The sequence below is a fragment of the Morchella sextelata genome (genome assembly GCF_020137385.1).
Source record: "Morchella sextelata strain SCLS chromosome Unknown scls_10, whole genome shotgun sequence".
NCBI lineage: Eukaryota > Fungi > Ascomycota > Pezizomycetes > Pezizales > Morchellaceae > Morchella > Morchella sextelata.
In genome coordinates, this window is record NW_025408625.1 from 713576 (window position 1) to 725494 (window position 11919).

The following is an 11919-nucleotide window of genomic DNA, read 5'->3' on the forward strand; positions in this document are numbered from 1 at the left end:
CTCGAGCATTACTTACGAGCGTTCTGCAACTACGAGCAAGATGATTGGGCAGAGCTACTCCCGTTGGCGGAGTATGCTTACAACAACTCGGTTACCACCGCCACGGGTCAATCTCCGTTTTATACCAATTACGGTTATAACCCAAGAACCAACTGGCCGACAGAAGCCGAAGTGGTCAACCCAACTAGTGATCTGTACGCTCATTTCATCCGAGGGGTTCATGATTCTGCTCTCGCTCGCTTAACAGACACCAGGGAAAAGATGGGGAAATACTATGATCGAAAAAGGGACGAACCGCCTAACTTCAAGGTGGGAGACATGGTTATGCTCAATGCGACCAATATCAAGACACGTCGCTCCACCAAGAAACTCGATCACAAGAAACTCGGCCCGTTCAAAATCATCCGACTAGCCGGGAAACGAGCCTGCGAACTGGAACTGCCGCCACAAGTCTAAATCCATAATGTGTTCCATATTGAACTCTTGGAACGGTATCGACAGAGCAGTATCCCAGGCCGAGAACAACGTCCCCCAACTCCCGAAGAGGTCGATAAGGAAGGAGAGGTGTTGTACGAAGTGGAAAGTATCGTGGGCAGCCGGAAAAGCAGAAGAGGATTAGTGGAATACCTGGTGAAATGGCGGGGCTATTCGATGAGTGACTGTACGTATCAAGTCATGGACGCTATGGATGAGGAAGTACTTGACCTTGTCCGCGACTTCCATCGAAGGAACCCCAAGGCCGTGAAGGACCAACGCCTGAGACTATAGAGGTACCCTACGGGGCTAAGTCCTTCCCCTCCACAGACACCGCGGGTGATATGTGGAGCAGGTTTACTGGAACCATAGTCTGTCAGAAGATGTCCCGAGACGTGACACCCTGGAAGGGGGGTAAGCTGTTACGGGCATGCCAAGCATTTACGGGAGTGAGAGAAAGGCTAGTAGACACCCCAATACCCTCTGTACGCTAATATCAACTCTTGACCACACTCGCGGAGTGTGGTGCGACCAAATTACGACCAAAAAACCCAGAGTCATAAAAAACACGTTTTCGACCCCAATAATAACCCCCGGAGCGTCAAACCGCCGGAGGGGAGTGTTTTGGTACCGGTGGATATATGAGGGACAGCTGGAATCAATCGGATCGAAGATCGGACCCCTCGGAGCGAATCGGCGCAAGCTGCCAGCCGACCGAGTACCTATCGGCGGTACCTGTGGGCATGAGAGGACTCTGCTATATGGGAAAGCGATGTGGGAAGAGGCCTGAGTAGGTAGCCTTGCCGTCCGAGACCTCCGAATAGCCGACGCTGATGATTATCCACCAGACGGCCGATGGAGAAGAAACATCGACAGGGAAACGTGCATTAGAGTGGATAAATAGGTTGAGGGGTTTTAGCGGGTTTAGGAGTTTAGGGTACGGATTTAGGAGTTAAATGTTCTTGGTTGTTTTTCAGGGTCTCGGGCATGCCCCGAGTGTATTCTGTATTATTAGACTGGGTCCTCGAGACATAAGCGAGGGATATAAATACTGTGTCATTCACTGACTAGCCAAACCATCATCGGCGAAATCAGAGTCTTAACAATATAAATCGTTGATACGCGAGTTACAACTTTATTTGACTATACTTTCTGAAATACTTTACTCTATCGTGACTTCGAACTCTACCTGAACTATTACGTCGAAGACGGTCGAACATCACACGCTAACTCTAGTGAATCTTTGTTGATAACGTAGCTCGCGGGGCCCGTATCGGATCAAGGAGAATCATACTCGACGTTGACTGAAGAGACCTTGGAGACTTCTACCTTTGTAGCTGTTAGCCGAACTCTGAGCTCTGCGTAGTGTACTCTTGTGGTCTGGTACGCATCCCTCAACAACCCAGTTCTGTTCTCCTTCAATTATCACGGGGGCTATAGGCGATAGACTGTGGTGCCAAGGAATACAACCTAGGTGGTGACGTAGACGTGGACGTAGATGTAAAGGTATGCTTTGACTATGGACTATGGGTGGCTCTACCTGGTATGATAAACCAATTGGAGCCCTATGACGTAGTACGAACAAAGAATAGTATTCGTGGAATAAATACAGAGGTTGCGTAAGGAAGAAAGAGAAGAAGGAAAAGAGACAAAAGCACAAGACAACGCCCCCTTATATATCCATCCATAATCCAGTAATGACTAATACTTTCGCGTAACAGAAACCCAAAGAACATAACAGAAATCCCCATTACAAATCCTAATTCCACTGCACGATACCTCCTTCCCTCATCCCAGTTCATCACCTAGCCAAAATACGTAGCTGCCGTTACAGACCACGCCCCCCTCTAAAGCCTACCTCCTGGTAGGCTTAGGCTTCTCTGGATAACGCTCATGGAATTGTCTAATGATTTCAGGTGAATGCTCAAGGTCCGATAGCGGTTGCCAGGAGGCTTCGTCATATCCCATATATCGTACCAAATATTCAAATCTTCCTCTTCGTTTCCTCGAATCCAAAATATCTTCGACTTCCCATTCTTCCTCCCCTTCGATTTCAACCGGAGGTGGTGGTAATCGTTGTTGTCCTGGTAAAGGATCATTCGCTTCAGGTGACAATAACGAAACATGAAATACTGGATGAATTTTCATCGACCGGGGAAGTTCCAACTCATAAGCATAGGGATTAACGATTCGTTTAACGCTATAAGGCCCAATACGTTTCCAGTCGAATTTCTTAGAGGGTCGCTTTGTTAGAATATGACGGGTCGATAGAAAAACCTTGTCTCCTAAATAATATCGAGGAGCTGGAGTTCGATTCTTATTGGCTGATTCTTCTTGTATCCTTTGCGCCCGGAACATTTCTTCTCTTAGGAAGTCCACCACATCCTTCATTTCCCTTGCAATACGGTTCGCTTGATCCTCCGCCGTCGTTCGACCGTGTTCCAAAGGCCCAAATGTTATCCTAGGATTCCTTCCCGAATTAGCATAAAAGGGGGAAACTTTTGTTGTTTCGGAAACGTGGTTGTTGGTTGCAAATTCAGCCATCGGTAGCCATCGGACCCAGTCATCTTGTTGATAGGAAACATAGCTTCGGAGGTATTGTTCCATTATGGCATTGATTCTTTCTGTCTGTCCATCTGTTTGGGGGTGGAATGCAGTAGAGAACTTTGGCGAGATTTTCAATCGATCACAAAGGGACCTCCAGAATTCCGCGACGAACTGTGTTCCTCGATCGGATACCATGGTGTCGGGTAATCCATGTAGCTTCCAGACGTTATTAATATATAGCCTTGCTACTTCCTGTGAGTCCGCCTCCTTTGTCGTTGGTATTAGATGCCGCATTTTGGTTAGTCTATCCACCACGACCAAAATCGCATTATACCCATCACTCTCAGGAAGATCAGTCACAAAATCCATCGAGATATCTGTCCAGGGTCCATCGGGAATTGGCATGGGGCGAAGTACTCCATAAGGTGCATTGTGTGATGCCTTGCTACGGGTGCACACATTGCAATTCCTAATATACTGATCGACAAACTTCCGCATCTGTGGCCAGTAATATTCTCGACTTAGGAGCTCCAGAGTCTTCGCTCTACCCGGATGTCCTGCAGATGGTTTGTCATGGTATTCTTTTAAAAGCCTTAGTCGAAGGTCATCGTCGTCTGGTACATATAGCATGCCTCGATAAAGCAGCCGACCGTTGTTATCTTCCATACATTCGGCAAGTGAGATTTTGTTTGAGTGGCGTATGCCATTCCGAAGCATATTAAGGACCTTGTTTGGGAAATTATCCACTTGGTAAGCTTTTGAAAATAACTCCTCTACAGTGGACGCTCCTTCAGCGGATTCATTTGACAAAGAACCCGCGAACAAACTTAGCTTGGTATCCAAATTTTTTCGCTTCAGAATCACTTGACTCTGATGCGTTAACCGTTCATCCCCTTCTTTAGGTAGGTCACCTGACCTCCTAGTCAATGCATCTGGTTTCGTTCCTTGTTTTCCTGGCCGAAATTGTATAACGAAATCGAAGCGTGAAAGAAATTCGGACCAACGGGCTTGTCGACGATTTAACAATTTTGTTGTCATAAAATACTCAAGATTCCGATGGTCGCTAAGAACTTCAATTGGAAATTGAGCTCCCTCCAGATGATGTCGCCATTCTTCAAAACATCGTATAATTGCTAAAAGTTCTTTGTCATAGATTTCGTAATTGCATTCTGCGGGAGAATGTTTCTTGGAAAAGAAAGCAACTGGATGTAGGATTCCTTCGTTGTCACGTTGAGATAGGATTCCTGCTGAAACATAGTCGGATGCATCGGTTTCTATCACAATTTTTCGATCTGGATTGAAATGAGCTAGTATCGGTGCCGTTGTAAACATCTTTTTCAAAGTTTGAAATGCTTCCTCCCTTTCATTCGTCCATTCAAATTTAACGTTTTTCTTTGTCAAGGCTGTAAGCGGAGCAACAATTTTCGAATATCCCAAAATAAATCGTCGGTAGAAATTTGCAAATCCTAGGAATACTTGAACATCACGAAGGTTTGTCGGTGTAGTCCATTCCAAAACATCGATAACTTTCTTCGGATCCATTCTATTCCCTTTCGGAGTAAGGATTAAACCAAGATATTTTGTTTCCTGAACCATAAATTCACATTTTTCAGGCTTAAGGTGAACATGATTTTCATCAAGTACCTTTAGAACCCTTTGAATATGTTCTTTATGTTCTGATAGGGTCTCGGAATAGATAAGGATATCGTCTAAGTATGCTGTTACGAATTGATCGAGGTAGGGACGTAGAATATCATTGATCCAATGTTGAAATGTAGCAGGGGCATTAGCTAATCCAAACGGCATTACTGTATATTCGAAATGTCCATATCGAGTCCGGAATGCTGTTTTCCATTCGTCTCCCTCCGCTATCCTGATTTGATTATATCCCCATCGTAAATCCAACTTGGTATAGTATTGTGATCTTGACAGCTTAGCCAGGGTTTCCTTTAACAATGGTAATGGATATCGATTTTTGATTGTAATCGCATTTAGACCTCGATAATCAACACAAAGTCGAAGGGTTCCATCGCTTTTCTTCACGAACAATATAGGTGCTCCCGCTGGTGATTCACTAGCCCGAATAAATCCTTTGGGTAAATTTTCATCAAGGTACTCTCGTAGTGCCTTTAACTCAATTTGAGACAATCCATATATAGGTCCGTATGGTGGCCGCTTGCCTTCTTCCAATACTATCTCGATGTCATGGGATGGTCGATGTGGTGGGAGAATTGAAGCATCGTATTCTTTGAACATATGGAGACGATGGTGAAATTCCTTCGGTACTAATTGTTCAATATCGACAGTGGATTTTTCAGTTGCTGAAACGATGACCGTATGGTATTCCGGTAAGGGAATCGAGATGCCATGAACAATAACTGCAGTTCCACTGAGTGAACAGTATTGACAACAGCTTCGAGAGTCAAACACAAGTAGGTTTTCTTTTGGTCGAATCGTAACATCATGTCGTCGCATCCAAGGTATCCCCATCACAATCGGATAATGTCCTAACTTCGTTACAAAACATGGCGCGACCTCCCGATGACCATGAATGTCTAGCGAGACTTCGACAATATGGGTAATTTTTCCTGACTTGATAGGCCTTCCATCTATAACGTCTACATGGCGGGGTATTTTGAGGGGGATCATTGTAAAATTGTTGTGGCGTGCAAAAGATTCATCAATAAAAGCATATCCTGATGCTCCGGTATCAATAAGGGCGTAGGTAGGTATAAAAGAATTTTTATTCTGTGAAATCGAACAAGTTACTACAAGTTGATTTCCATCCATTTCCTCCTCTGATACCGAAAAACCAGAAATACACATCCTAGAAAAATCCTTAAATGGTCCCTGGGCTAAGCCACTTAGTGCAGGGACAAATCTTTTGCCGACTCGTTATCGCTTCCGCCATTCTCTTCCACCGTCAACGCCGCTCCTCTCATAACAGGCCTCCTTGGTTGATTTCCAGTTGCCCTCGCTTGGGGGCAATCCTTAACCATATGTCCAACACCTCCGCAATAGAAACATCGGCCCTCAACTAAGCGGGCATTTCTTTCGGTAGGGGAGGGGCGACGACGTCCTCCAGATAGATCCATTGGTACATCACCTCCCGGACGGGATGAGGGATGACTTTCAGTAACGGGTACATTGGCGACTGGGGCGGCAGCACGAGGAGCAGAAACAGGCTGTGGTGGAGGACGAGGGGCCGGAGTAGTAGTAGTCCAAGGTTTTTTACTTCCTCGCTTAGCTTCTGCCGCTCGACGACGATTATCCAACCGTTGTAGAAGTGTCGCACAGGCATTTACTGTTGTGGGAGTGTCATGGTGTATCATTGATTCATCGAGTTCCGCATTAATACCTTCCATCAAAGCCTCAATCCGAGAGACTTCATCCATACCCGACTCAGCTGCATACCGTTGAAACTCAGCAAAATAATCGGCGAATGTTCGATTTCGTTGACGGATATTCCTAAGATTCCTCCTAGCCGTACGCATCCGATCGGGGTCCCCAAAAGCAGTGTCCAAAACCTCATAAAATCGTAGCATAGAGGGCAAAGCAATGCCTTCTTCACCGACATATTGTAAAAACTGATTAGCGGCAATGCCTTCCAATCTGCTGAATGCATAGGATAGTTTAGACTGTAGTGTGGGATAGCGATCGGCATTTCCCAATAACTTAATCTTCATTTGTTGCTTAAACAGGTGTAGTCTTTCTCGATCACGATCCCCCTTGAATACTTCAGGATCTGGGAGCTTCTCCGACCGATAGGTAGTGTCTGTGACGGGTGGTACTGGGGGTGCAGGTGGAACATTGTCTTCGTTGGGTGCTTGCACAGGGGCGACAGCCTCAACAGGAGCCTGTTGAGCTCGGGCAGCAGCAAGATCTTGCTCAAACCTTCTCCTCGCCCTCTCGGCCTCCGCTTCTACTTCCTGTAAATCCATTGCATATTGAGCAAGACCATGTTGGCATTGTTGAAGAAGTGCATAGGCTTCAGTCGCAACAGTATCATCGACTTGTGGATGCGCTTGAAAAAGGGCTTGGAGACTATCGCTGAGTTGTTGATAATCAATAGATGCATGTTCCGACATTGTAAACTATGGTGTTGTATTGGTTGGCGATAGAGGACGCAACCTACGTATCACGGGGGCTATAGGCGATAGACTGTGGTGCCAAGGAATACAACCTAGGTGGTGACGTAGACGTGGACGTAGACGTAAAGGTATGCTTTGACTATGGACTATGGGTGGCTCTACCTGGTATGATAAACCAATTGGAGCCCTATGACGTAGTACGAACAAAGAATAGTATTCGTGGAATAAATACAGAGGTTGCGTAAGGAAGAAAGAGAAGAAGGAAAAGAGACAAAAGCACAAGACAACGCCCCCTTATATATCCATCCATAATCCAGTAATGACTAATACTTTCGCGTAACAGAAACCCAAAGAACATAACAGAAATCCCCATTACAAATCCTAATTCCACTGCACGATACCTCCTTCCCTCATCCCAGTTCATCACCTAGCCAAAATACGTAGCTGCCGTTACATCAATCTCTTCAGGTTCCGGTGGCGGAACTCTTCTCTCAAGATCTACCGGTGCTCTGTAAGGTTCCAGAAGAGAGACATGAAAGACCGGATGGATTCCCATTTGAGGGGGAAGAGAGAGCTTGTAGGCACGGGTACCAATAGCTTCTAAGACCCTGAGAGGTCCCATCTTCTTCTGATCCAATTTTCCCAAAAGCCGCTTTGTTTGCACATTGCGCCGGTCCAATATTACCTCATCCCCGGGCTTGATTTCAGGCGGTGCCAGGCCATGAGCGTCATACCACCGGGCCATCCTTAATCTAGCTTTACCCAAGCTGGCGTTCATAGCCTGCCAGATAGATTCCCATTGAGAAATCATGACCTCGCTCGCTGAGTTGTTCCATTCCACTCCTTTCTTTGGGGCCGGCCAGTTGGTCCTGGGTTCACAACCATAGTTGGCATAGAAAGCCGATACTTTGGTGGACTCAGAGACCGCCGAGTTATATGCATACTCTGCCAAAGGCAAGAGTTCTGCCCAGTCATCCTGTTGATATGAACAATAACTCCGCAAGTAATGTTCCAGGGTCTGATTAACTCTTTCTGTCTGGCCGTCCGTTTGGGGGTGGAAAGATGTGGACATCTTCAGCTTCACATTGAGGAGACTCATGAGAGATTGCCAAAAGTGAGAGATGAACCTGCTATCTCTGTCTGAGACTATGTCATCAGGTAACCCATGGAGTCTCCAAACTTCCTTCAAGAACAACTTAGCCAAATCTTCCGTTTTATTGAGGGTAGGAAGAGGGATGTAGTGTGCCATCTTCGAAAAGCGGTCCACTATTACCCAGATCTTTGTAAACCCACTAGATTCCGGTAATCCCACAATGAAGTCCATAGAGATGGAAGTCCATGGCCGATAGGGTATCTCCAACGGTTGGAGCATACCAAACTTCTTATGTCTTGAGGTCTTATTCCTCTGGCAGCTGTCACAGCTCCGGACATATTCCTCAACATCCTTATCCATGTTGGGCCAAAAGAAGTTGTTTTTCACCCGCTCTAGTGTCTTAAATTGGCCAAAATGACCAGCCACCTTAGAGTCATGGGTATCGGACAGTATTTCCATCTGAAGCTTCTTGTCTTTGGGTATATACCATCTATTTTTGTAGAAGATGAGACCGTTCTTGACCGACAAGTTCTGGTCCAAATTTGGTTTCCTTTCAACCAGAGAGCGGTGCAATTCCTGCCAGAAACTATCCTCTTTAGCAGCCGTGTATAGGCACTCTAAGAATGTATTCTGCAATTGATTCACCCTGACAGCCGCTAGCTTTGCAGGATCCAAAACCAATTGACCTGGCCTAAAAAAGATCTGTGGCTCCGGCTGCAGAGTTTCACCTCCCTCTCCAAGGCGGTGATCCCAGCGCCTAGATAGCACATCAGTCTTGCCATTCTTTTCTCTCGGTCTGTAGACAACTTTAAAATTGTAGCCTGCGAAGTCCTCAGACCATCTAGCTTGCCGCCTAGTGAGAACCTTAGTAGAATTAAAATACTCCAAGTTCTTTTTGTCTGTAAAAACCGTGATCTCCTGCTCACAAGATTTGAGCATGTGTTCCCATTCCCGGAAAGAGGCTACAATAGCTCCCATTTCCTTATCATGAATATCATAGTTGATCTCAGCAGGGGAGAACTTCTTAGAATAGAATGCCACCGGATGTAGCTTTCCATCATCCCCATACTGAGAGAGCACCACTCCCTTGGCAAAATCACTGGCATCTGTCTTGACCACCATTCTCCTACTAGGGTCAAAATGAAGAAGGATTGGAGCGCTTGTGAACAGCCTCTTGAGTTCTTCAAAGGCCTGCTCATGTGCTGACTGTGAGGGATGCGTACCAGACCACAAGAGTACACTACGCAGAGCTCAGAGTTCGGCTAACAGCTACAAAGGTAGAAGTCTCCAAGGTCTCTTCAGTCAACGTTGAGTATGATTCTCCTTGATCCGATACGGGCCCCGCGAGCTACGTTATCAACAAAGATTCACTAGAGTTAGCGTATGATGTTCGACCGTCTTCGACGTAATAGTTCAGGTAGAGTTCGAAGTCACGATAGAGTAAAGTGTTTCCAAAAGTATAGTCAGATAAAGTTGTAACTCGCGTATCAACGATTTATATTGTTAAGACTCTGATTTCGCCGATGATGGTTTGGCTAGTCAGTGAATGACTGTAACGGAGCCATTTCACCTGTCTGGTGTATGAGTACACACAGGGCCCGATTACATGCTGAAAGTTATTGTTAGAAGCCAGTTGCACGGTGATATGCAAGTACCGGCAGTGTGGTTAGCTACCAGCTGTTAGAGTAACTACATTCCGGGCGCTAGGAAGGGGGTCTATTCATGGGAGCAATGACTGACGAGTCTATGCCTTGCCAGTGTCTAGAAGACCGGCCAGAGTGAAGCTCTGATTGCCCGGTGATCCTCTGTATCCTCGGAGCATTGTATGTCCGCCGAAGAAGAAGGGACTATGCTAGGGAAGTCTACAATAAGCGAAAGCTCTACAGCAACGATTAAGCTTACACCTGAGTGGCAGCTCATTCATGCAGGTCCTCGGTTGTGTGGCAACCAAGGCTGCAGGTGTTACAAAGGCTTTGACTAAGGGTGGTTGCCTTGGGTATCGGAAACACCTGCTGACGCTTAGAGAAAAGCGGGGTAGCGGTGGTATTGTTTCCGGTACTGAGGAAAGGCCCACCGGAACTTAGTAAGGAGTTAGGAGCAGAGAATAGAGGCCTTCGGAGTATAAGTACTCAGGTTCATTCTCGCCCTTCAGTTCGGTTCTCCCCAGTCTTCATCAGAAAGAAAACCAAGTTCTTATCGGTAGCAGAGCCCTTAAAGATTATTGAGTTCTAGCGATAGAATTTTGAATAATCTGCAACCTGATTGTCTATCTTGCACGGCCGTCTCTATTCTATACAAATCTATTTCTTTTAGAAAGGACCCCCGTTACAATGACACAGTATTTATATCCCTCGCTTATGTCTCGAGGACCCAGTCTACTAATAATACAGAATACACTCGGGGCATGCCCGAGACCCTGAAAAACAACCAAGAACATATAACTCCTAAGTCCGTAACCCAAACTCCTAAACCCGCTAAAACCCCTCAACCTATTTATCCACTCTAATGCACGTTTCCCTGTCGATGTTTCTTCTCCATCGGCCGTCTGGTGGATAATCGTCAGCGTCGGCTCTTCGGAGGTCTCGGACGGCAAGGCTACCTACTCAGGCCTCTTCCCACATCGCTTTCCCACATAGCAGAGTCCTCTCATGCCCACAGGTACCGCCGATAGGTACTCGGTCGGCTGGCAGCTTGCGCCGATTCGCTCCGAGCGGTCCGATCTTCGATCCGATTGATTCCAGCTGTCCCTCATATATCCACCGGTACCAAAACACTCCCCTCCGGTGGTTTGACGCTCCGGGGGTTATTATTGGGGTCGAAAACGTGTTTTTTAACTAGGAAAACCGCAACTCCGCATTTGGTCGCATATTGATCGCACCGCACCTCGTGGGTGCGAACCGGAGTTGATATTAGCGTACAGAGAGTCTTGGGGTATCTACTGGCCTTTTCTCTTACTTCCGTAAATGCTTGACATGCCCGTAACACTGCCGTCCAATACCATTTCTTGTCCTTTTGCAGGAGGTCAGTTAATGGTTTGCAAACTTTACTGAAGCCTTCAATAAAGCGGCGATAGAAGTTTGCAAATCCGAGGAATGCCTGTACTGCCTTGATATTCTCAGGGACCGGCCATTCCTTAACTGCCTCCACCTTGTCTTCTGACATAGATACTCCTTCTTCCGAGATGTGATAGCCTAGGTATTCTACTTCTCGGACATGGAAGGATGTCTTACTGATCGATGCACAGAGCTTAGCTTCCCTAAGCTTCTGTAGTACCTTCTTGACCAATAGCTCATGCTCTTTCTCAGTCTCCGAGTAGATGAGGATGTGATCAATATAGACAACTACTCCTTCATCCAGTAGTTCCTTTAGCACATCATTGATCATTGCCTGGAAAGCGGAGGGAGCGTTGCATATACCAAACGGCATCACATTATACTGATACAGTCCATAGCGGGTTCTGAAAGCGGTTTTCCACTCATCACCTTCTGCTATCCTGATCAAATTGAAGCCGTTCTTCAGGTCTATTTTTGTGAAGATCTTGGCCTTGAACAACCTGTCTCTGAGCTCACTCATGATAGGTAGCGGGTACTTGTCCTTGACAGTGACCTTGTTCAAACCTCTATAATCCACACAAATCCGCAATGTCCCATCCTTCTTAGGAATGAACAGTATGGGCGCCGCAGCAGGGCTGTTACTTCTAGAGATCTTTCCTGA

General features: G+C 46.2%; 2 protein-coding genes across 2 annotated transcripts; both read right to left on the reverse strand.

Annotated features, from left to right (window-relative positions):
• Positions 1-2328: 2328 nt before the first annotated feature.
• Positions 2329-5811, reverse strand: H6S33_001167 (uncharacterized protein; the record flags this gene model as incomplete). The annotated part of the gene is made up of 1 exon (XM_044832515.1): positions 2329-5811. The coding sequence occupies one exon, from the start codon at positions 5809-5811 to the stop codon at positions 2329-2331; it is 3483 nt and encodes a 1160-aa protein (XP_044694134.1).
• Positions 5812-5885: 74 nt separating this feature from the next.
• On the reverse strand, positions 5886-7109 carry H6S33_001168 (uncharacterized protein; the record flags this gene model as incomplete). Its single annotated transcript, XM_044832516.1, has 1 exon — positions 5886-7109. The coding sequence occupies one exon, from the start codon at positions 7107-7109 to the stop codon at positions 5886-5888; it is 1224 nt and encodes a 407-aa protein (XP_044694135.1).
• Positions 7110-11919: the final 4810 nt, after the last annotated feature.